Source organism: Macrobrachium nipponense, chromosome 18 (genome assembly GCF_015104395.2).
Source record: "Macrobrachium nipponense isolate FS-2020 chromosome 18, ASM1510439v2, whole genome shotgun sequence".
NCBI lineage: Eukaryota > Metazoa > Arthropoda > Malacostraca > Decapoda > Palaemonidae > Macrobrachium > Macrobrachium nipponense.
The window spans coordinates 79,464,620-79,473,206 of record NC_087211.1 but is presented as its reverse complement, the minus strand read 5'-3'; the positions used below and the strand labels follow the sequence as shown (position 1 = coordinate 79,473,206).

General features: G+C 37.4%; 1 protein-coding gene across 2 annotated transcripts; it reads left to right on the top strand.

Moving 5' to 3' along the window:
• Positions 1-584: 584 nt before the first annotated feature.
• LOC135197237 (zinc finger protein 852-like) lies at positions 585-8,001 on the top strand. Of its 2 annotated transcripts, none has more exons than XM_064224326.1 (3): positions 585-704; positions 4,816-5,358; positions 5,837-8,001. In XM_064224326.1, exons 2-3 carry the CDS (start codon positions 4,893-4,895, stop codon positions 7,885-7,887), a joined length of 2,517 nt encoding a protein of 838 aa, XP_064080396.1. In that variant the 5' UTR covers positions 585-704; positions 4,816-4,892; the 3' UTR covers positions 7,888-8,001. The 2 variants fall into 2 exon arrangements, with proteins under 2 accessions (XP_064080396.1, XP_064080397.1); XM_064224327.1 differs by lacking the exon at positions 585-704 and adding an exon at positions 798-885.
• Positions 8,002-8,587: the final 586 nt, after the last annotated feature.

Below are 8,587 nucleotides of genomic sequence, written 5' to 3'. Positions count from 1 at the left end.
TTTCAAAATACCGCGCAAACAGATTCCTTTTCTCCATTTCGTCTGTGACCAAGTTCATCCAACATGCCGTCACTCCCTCCAAACTTTTTCTGGCTTGCGTTCCTCAAGAAGCTGCAAACATAGCCCTGCTCTCGCCAATTTCCATAGCTACTTCAACTTCAGTAGCTCTTTATTTCCAAAACATGTTTTGATCATGCTTCATCCTATCTCTTAGTTCTCTCAGCTTTCTATTTCTTCGTCTTTTTAGTTGTTGTTTCTTCTCTAGGTCCTGTTCATCGTCCAATTGACCTCTCAACCTTTGTTGCTCTTCACTTAAAACTTTTGCTTCATCACTGAACCAAGGTTTGCTGTTACTTCTCTTATAACCTAACACCTTTGTTGCTACGTCCTTAGTATCTGAACTTAATATTGCCCAGAATTCCTCTGAATCCATATCCATATTTTCCATGCCAATTAATGCCGCAAATTTGCCTCCTACCTTCACCTCATACTGTTGTTTAACTCTTTCATTTCTCAACTTATCTACATCAAAATTTATAGTAAATATAAAAAATTAACTTGAACATGCACAATTAAAATAAATTTTAAAAAGAGCGGGGAGCCGTTGCATCACTGTAAGTCTCCAATTACTACTACAATTTTATTTGTGTCCTATGTATCAAAGCTTTCCCCGTTTCTTATGGCTTCTTTATCTTACTAATTGAGTGAGTAATATAATTGCATGTTATTTAGAATTAATTTTGTTGATATTTAATCGCATTGTGATTGATAGAAGTGATTAAAATAAACTGATTGTCTCTCAGTGTGAGTCCGAGTTAGTGATGCAGGCTCTGGCTCTGAGTCTCTCTAGTAAGCTAGATATTCTAATTAAATAACTTCGTATGAGTAAGTTACTTTTGTAAACAGTTAAATAATTATAATTATCGATTTTAAATGCATTTTTTATAGGGTTAGTAGATTTGGGAAACTATCCGACCCCAAAAACGGGCCAAAGCTAATCTTTCTTTGTGTCGTGTCCTGACTAACCAGACCATACCTTCCTAATCGGACTTTGGGCGCTGTGCCCTGTCCTGGCTGGGAGTAGGGGAGGGGCCGGCTTTCACCCCACCTGGACCCTCCCAAGTAACATGCCAGAAACAGATCAGTGATAGGGTAAACAATCGCATGGACTGGCCCAACACACCGACGGTCACGGATGGCCACCCTCCAAAAAAGTACTTAGCCTATAACGCGTCCTGACACCGGAGATGTTCATCAGTCGTGACTTGCTGTTGGTGAGAGACGCAGCTAAAGTTAGAAATCAAGGCCAAATTTAAAGCTTTAAACAGAGGGTAGTGAAAAGGATGGCCAATGCAGTGCTAATTTCACCAAAACGCTTTCAAAATTTTTTACTTACGCTTAAATAACTTAGAAGATTGACGCCATTTCCATGTTTGCGGAGTCGCTTGTGTCAACAAACTTCCCATTTCCTGTGATAAATCCGCACACCACTTGTACCCATAGACCCTGGGGCACTTTCATCACAACAATCGGAACACGGTCCCTGGCCACGACGTTATTAAGGAAACTACTGTTTTAGTAGAAGAAGATGATGAAGCATGCACTAAATAATTATTTAAATAAATAGTAAAAATCAATATTTTACATATTTACCTGGGGCCTTTCACACACAATCGAACACGGTCCCTGGCCACGAACGTTTTTAAAAAGGAAACTACTGTTTGAGTAGAGAAGACGATGAAGCATGCACTAAATAATTATTTAAATAAATAGTAAAAATCAATATTTTACATATTTATGATGATTAATTTGAAAATATTCATTATTGAAAAAGTAACTTGATTCTGACTCAAATTTAAGTAATTATTTTTCGGAATTAGAACATTCTTTTAAGTCTTGTATTATGACGTCACGACATCTTGACTTTCGTACCTATTGTAAATGAATTGCTATACTCAACTTTCTTGCAGAACAGTTTACCAGTTATTCATGCAGGTTGTTATCAGCTATTCATGTAATTGTTATAATCGTAATGCACATATTTATCTTTATTATTTACTTTTTGGATATATGAAGATGTTTTACTGCCGGATTACCGCCGTAGTGTGACGCAATCACTTTCGCTCCCTGGGCCTCTGTCTGTTATCGCACCATAAGAAATTAATGTGGCCGAATTTGCAATGACCAGAAAGTCGTTAAAAAGAGGAAAGTTAGCATTGAGGAGCATATTATTTTGATTGAGAAAAATACAAATTTATACAATAGCTAGCTTGTAAAAAATACTTGATTACAAAAAACTTGATTGACAACTAAGCAGCATATCTACTATGGGTTTCAGACAGTGCAAGCACGTTTTTTGGCAATATTTCTGTAACGAACACTCGTATCAGAACGAGATTTTGCTATAGTGTATTACACCCAGTGCCATAATTTATAAGGGTATCATGGATCACTAATCGTAAAGAATAACGACACTTGTCCTTGTACCAAGAGACAAAAACTCCATTATCCAGAAATGTATACGAACACGCATAAAAAAACTCCACCTACCCTCTTCCCCCCCCCCCACCTCCACCGCCACCCCTGTCCTTCTTCCTTCCTTCACCTTCCTTTCTCTCTCTGTTGCCAATTGGTATGTGTTCACCTTCCAAACTGGGTATAAGACTTACACAAAATGTGGAAATTGGTGAAATTAGCCTATGTATTGAAAGTATATATACATAAATATTAAAGCAATTTTAACATTATAGCATTACTATGACAACTAGAATTCATGAAAACAGTTTATGATAATGCATCAGCAGCGTATGTGTGAAGCTCCACTAATGTGGCAACGATGATTTTGCCATTCTTAGCATGCAAACATTAAAGGTTACATTTATTTCTGGCATACAGTTATTAAAAAAATCAAAATACTAATATAGACTTAAATCAATGGAAAGTGCTAGAAAAAAAAATATATACTATATATATATATAATCCACTAATCGTCGTCTGCTTCGCGATGGTTTTTGGCAGCCAGATGTACGACAAGGTTAGAAACATTGGATTGTATCTACTTTAGAAATATCTGTAATTTTTTGGGGTAATTTGGTTGCAAAAAAGGGATAATAGACATGAATTAAATAAACATTTTGAAATAACAAAGTAAAGTTAAACTAAATAATGAGTAAAGTAAACAATTAAGGGAATAAAGCTTTGCACATCATAAACAGTGTCGTGGTCTGCTGCTCGTAACTGTGTTTATGGAGTGAGTGCTTAGGAACCAGGAACAGCAACGTGGTTCAAGTGCAATGTGGAGTGAATTAAGACCAAAATGTGTATAATTACAATCAAATAAGCACTGTGGAGTTTCAGTTGTGATGGCAGTAAGGATAAAACCACCGATTACAAGGTAAAAATTAATTCAGTTCAAACCATGACCCCGGGAATAACAAGTTTCATACTTTCACTAATATAGGCAACAAAATGTTGTTTTATTGTGCTGATTACTACTGCAATCTTGAGTAAGATCAATAAACGTTACATATATACGCTAACATTGTTCAAATGAGTGCTGGGAAGGCTGGGAAAGATGGTGGACAGTTCGTGATTAGACTGGCCAGCCACACGATAGCTGCCAAATTGGATTTCAAAACTGCCTTGAAAACATATTTTACGAAGAGCATCACATGCTTATTTTAGTTTGTATGGGGCTTTCATATATCACATTATGTTGACAAAACTTCAATCTTTTGAATGGTATGCTTAGAGTTGTAATTGTATTCATGTTTCACCAATTAAATATAGAGTGAATAAGACCCGGCCAGCGTGATGATGGTGGATCGTCCGTGATTGTTCACCCTAGTAAATTCCCAATCAGACATGTGTCGAGAATCTTGCCCTAACCTAACCAGAACTTTCCTTCCTGATGGGTTCTTTGCCCTGACTTGGGCTGAGGGAGCTTTGCCCCACCTGGACTCCCCCGCTCGCCCCCCCAGCCACAACATAACACCTTATTAAGCACATGGATCAGATTACCAATGCCTAATCTTTTCTACCTACTCTATTCTACCCGGCTAGGCTAGGCTTTTTCGTTCCACAGAAATACACACTTTCTGTGACAGCCTTAACTAAACCAGCTTTTGAAATATCATAAAGATTTATATGTTCTCTTCCTTTTCAAAGTGATACTTAGTCCGTCTTTCTAGAAGTGAGAATACACTGACTGGTCCTTTTCTAACTTACATTGCACCATTAGAACTTACACAATGACTGTAGCACATATTGCATTAGGAACACCTCTAAAACTAACCTTGAACTAGTGCACCATGCCCTTACCTGGCAAGGGAGCTTTGCCCTCACCAGAGGCCCCCTCCCCACCACCCACCCCCACCCCACCCCCACCCCCACCCCACCCCCCACCCACCCAAAAAAAAAATGTTATAGTGTGCAAAGAAGAAGTTCCTGTATTCAAATTATTTTGGTTCCGAGATACCCAATATATTAAATTTCCTTTAATTCACATGAATTACCCCTTGAAATACCTCTTTGTTGATAAATTGCTGAGTGGGGCCTGCCAGATGGGCATTGAATAAATTTAATTTTGATGGCATTACAAATACAGTACAATGATCACTTTAACCTTTCTATAAAATATGTACTTCAATTGTTTATATTTGTAGGTTGTTTCTTATATAAATAAAGTATGCAATTTACATTAAAAATACTTCAAGTTGTCCTTCTGAATAGTTAGAATAGATAGAAACAAATGCTTTATGTTGGAACCTAAGAAGAGTATTTTATTGTTTTTCTTTTGTTTCTTTAAAATGACAGATCCCGTGGCAACCACAGTAAGTGCTGTGGAAATTTGTCTACATTTGTCAGCACAGTACTGAAGAGCTGATGCAAAGATGGACCCAATTAAGGACAAATTCCATTTCATAGAACTAGAAGAGGGGGACAATGGGGAGTGCATTTTAATTCTTAAAAATGACGGCAATAAAGAACTTCAGTATATGGATTCGTGTTACAATGATGACTATGCAGAAGAGATCATCAACATCACCAATGACAAAACGTGTCAGGAGTGCCAGACTGACAGCTGGGATTGCAGTATTAGTACTGTCCTGTTTGTGAACATACCTGTCCTCTTTTGCTCACAGCCAGCTCCATGTGTTGCCTCTACACAATGTAACATTCCCTACAAAGTTGATGCATGTGTCGGAACTAGTGGCAGTGATTCCTACTGTACTCCAAAGTTTCAAGAAGGAGACCAAAATTATGATAAAGATATTGCAAAAGCACTTGATGGTAAATGTGAAAAGGCCATTCTGAAGAAGGGTACACTTCTGCCGACTGACCGTACAAGAGATCCTGGTGAGTAATCAAAAGGGGTGAGATCTCTGCTTCCAAGAAGTAAAGTGTACTATATTCAGTTCTGTTTCTCCTAATTCATCTTACTTTTATAAATAATCTTACTTTTATAAATAATATTGATATAATAGTTGCAGTAATGTAACTAAAAAATTACGGTTTCTTTTTTATATTCTTCGTGCTTGATGTCAGGCAATGGTTTTTCATTTGTGGTTGCTTATTGCTATTAATAAAATATTTTACTTATATGATGTGATGACAATATGCTTACAGTGGGAAGTGAAAACAAGTTTTCCAGTTACATTTTTCCTTTTTGAATTTTTGCAGTAACTGAAGTATCCTATCTTGAAACTGAGCTTCAGCTTCATGCAAAGCCTACTTATAATATCGCAACAAAGAAGTTAACACTTAAAAAATTCATTTGACTTTTTAATTTTCTAGTTTTGAATTATTAACTATAAAAGGTTTTCTGTTTTTTCAGATACTGCAGTTCCAAGAAGGGGCAGACCAAGAAAACTCATTCAGAAAGGAGTGACTTTTAAATACAAGCGAAAGGTGAGAAGAATTCCTCCGAAAACCAGAAAGGATGTTGGTGTTGAATCTTCTATGATTTCAGAGAAGACTCCTTCAAAATTTAGAGAGGGAAGAAGAAGAATCAAGAAAAAGGATGCTGACTTTGAGTATGATTTTGGAGATAGTGAAGAGGAGCTGGAAATCAAACTGGAAGTGGATGATGATAATGACAAGGACTGGAAAGAAGGTAGTGAAGGTGAAGAGGAAGAAGCAGATGATAAAGACATGAAAGAACTAGGAAGTATGGAAACCAGAGTTGGAGAGGAATTTAGAGAGGAAGATGATGAAAATTTAGACCAGCTATGGAGGTCTAAAGATGATGGCAATCAGCTTGACTTTTTCAGTGGCCAGAAAGATTCAGGTCAGGATCCGGGCAGTGTTATCAAGAAAGGAGAACTAGACGAAGACATTGATTATAAAAGTTTTATTGATGCTGTTGTTTGGAAACCGGAGATGACAGGTGACACTGAGTTGTACAGCAATGCAGAAGAAGCTGGTTTACTTGATGGTAAACAGATTCAGACAGTTGGTGTTGATGAATTAGATTGTGAAAAGAGTGAAAAGTTATCAGAACGAATCAAGAAGTATGTGGAAAATTCTCGAAAAAAATATCATCAAGAGAGGGTAATAAATAGTGATGGGAAGAAAGTATTTAAGTGTTTGAAGTGTAACAAAGAATTTGCTAAACGTTTATTGTTAACAGAGCACAGGAAAGTACATTCAAGAAAATTTCGGATATATAATTGTAATCATTGTGGAAAAGTTTTTCACGAGGCACGAAAGTATTTTTCACATTTGTCATTCCATGAGCGTATGTTTGAATGTAGTTCATGTGGAAGAAAGTTTTCATTATTAGCTAATTTAAAAAAGCATATAGTAACACACCATGATGCAAAGGGAAAAGTATGTGAAGTCTGTGGCATGCAGTTTGCATCAGAAGATGAATTAAGAGGGCACCACCATTTCCAACATGGCGAAGATAATGTCAGCACCTACATTGCAAAATGCGAACACTGCAACAGAGAATATAGACGAGAAGAGGCATATGTGCAGCATATGAGCTGTGCACCTTATAATTGTCCAACTTGCAATAAGTCATGTGGTTGTGAATTTGAGCTCAAGAAGCATATTCGTTACGAGCATGGTCATTGTGTCTGTGAATTTTGTGGAAAGTCTTTCAAAAACAATTCGATATTAAACCACATAAAGGTCATGCATAAGGAAGCTCCAGTGCAGTGTTTACACTGTCCAAAGAAATTTGTTTACCGGTCAAGAATGTTGGCTCACATTGACTCTTGTCACAATGCAGAAAAGAAGTACAAATGTAATCAGTGTTCGTATTCGGCAAAAACAGCCAACTCGCTGAATCTTCACAGAAGAAGGTGTCACTTGGATCCCAAAAAACTAAAATGGTACGAGTGTGACATATGCAATAGGAAGTTTTATTTGCCCTCTAAACTTACTGTCCATTACAGAGCTCATACTGGGGAAAAACCATTTTCCTGTCAGACATGTGGTAAAACTTTTGCTTGCAAATACAATAAAAAAGAACACGAGAGGGCCGTTCACGGTGAAAGAATAGAGGTGAAAAACCCTGATGGGAGCACACTTGTACAAATGGTGAAACACCGAAGAGCACCAAGGGCTACAGGAAGGCGATGCGATTTATGCGCCATTGATTTTCCTTCGACCACAGCTGTCGTTGAGCACATGAAAAAAGTTCACACGCCGCAGTCAACTGAGTCTATCGAGGAGACTTCAGAAGTGAAAGTTAGTGTTAAGTATGAACCTCAGGAAGGAGCTGCAGACAAGTGCCTTGAATACGAAGTAATCGGAAATGCCGGAGATGTAATTCTGTCCGACTCCTCGAGCATGATGAACATTCGTGCTGATGAAATTCCAGAAAATGCAACTTTGGTTGAAATTGATGGCGTTGAGTATCAGGTTGTACGACAGTAGCATCTGTACTCGAGATTTTACCAAATTACTGCTATATGCTACTTGGTTCTTGAACTGGAGACTTACAGGCAGTAGTATAAGTATTTGTAAACAATAATAAATATTTTGTAAGATTTTTGGGTTTATAATCCTTTGTACACATTTCTGCTTTCAGGTCTGTTCAGCAGTTGCATTCTCTTTTATGACATGTCAATTAGCAATCTTCTATTAGTAGGGGTAAATCATCAGGCTGTTCATCCGCTTCTTCAATACATTCTAAATGAGGAGCGGCAGGCCTTATACCCTCTGATAGTAAGGGTGGAAGAGACAGAGATATAGAAGGGGTAGAAGGAGAGGTTGTAATTCTGGGTTTGTCAATTTGAAATTGCTTCTTCTGCCATTTCAATCATTTTCAAGGCATTTATCAATGATGGGTCATCTTGTATAACATCTATTTGGGTTATCTCCATCAAGTCACTTTCTGTTAACTGCTTACGTACTGTATTGGGCTGTTACCCATTAAATCTTGAGTTTCTTTGCAATATCCACAAGTTTTTTCATAATTCTTGATAGTCTTTGTGATAAATTTGGTGAAGTCCTTGACACATTCTGGCCAAAGATTTTTCCAGCACAAATTCATCGTCCCAGGCTTGATAGCATTCCAGACTCTAGATGATATTTGTGACATCAGTAAATGCATACAGTTTCCACATCTTTAATA

Coding starts and splice junctions, on each gene's coding strand:
- LOC135197237 (XM_064224326.1), top strand. CDS start 4,893: ATGGACCCAATTAAGGACAAATTCCATTTCATAGAACTAGAAGAGGGG. Junction 5,359..5,836: donor TGACCGTACAAGAGATCCTG/GTGAGTAATCAA, acceptor CTGTTTTTTCAG/ATACTGCAGTTCCAAGAAGG.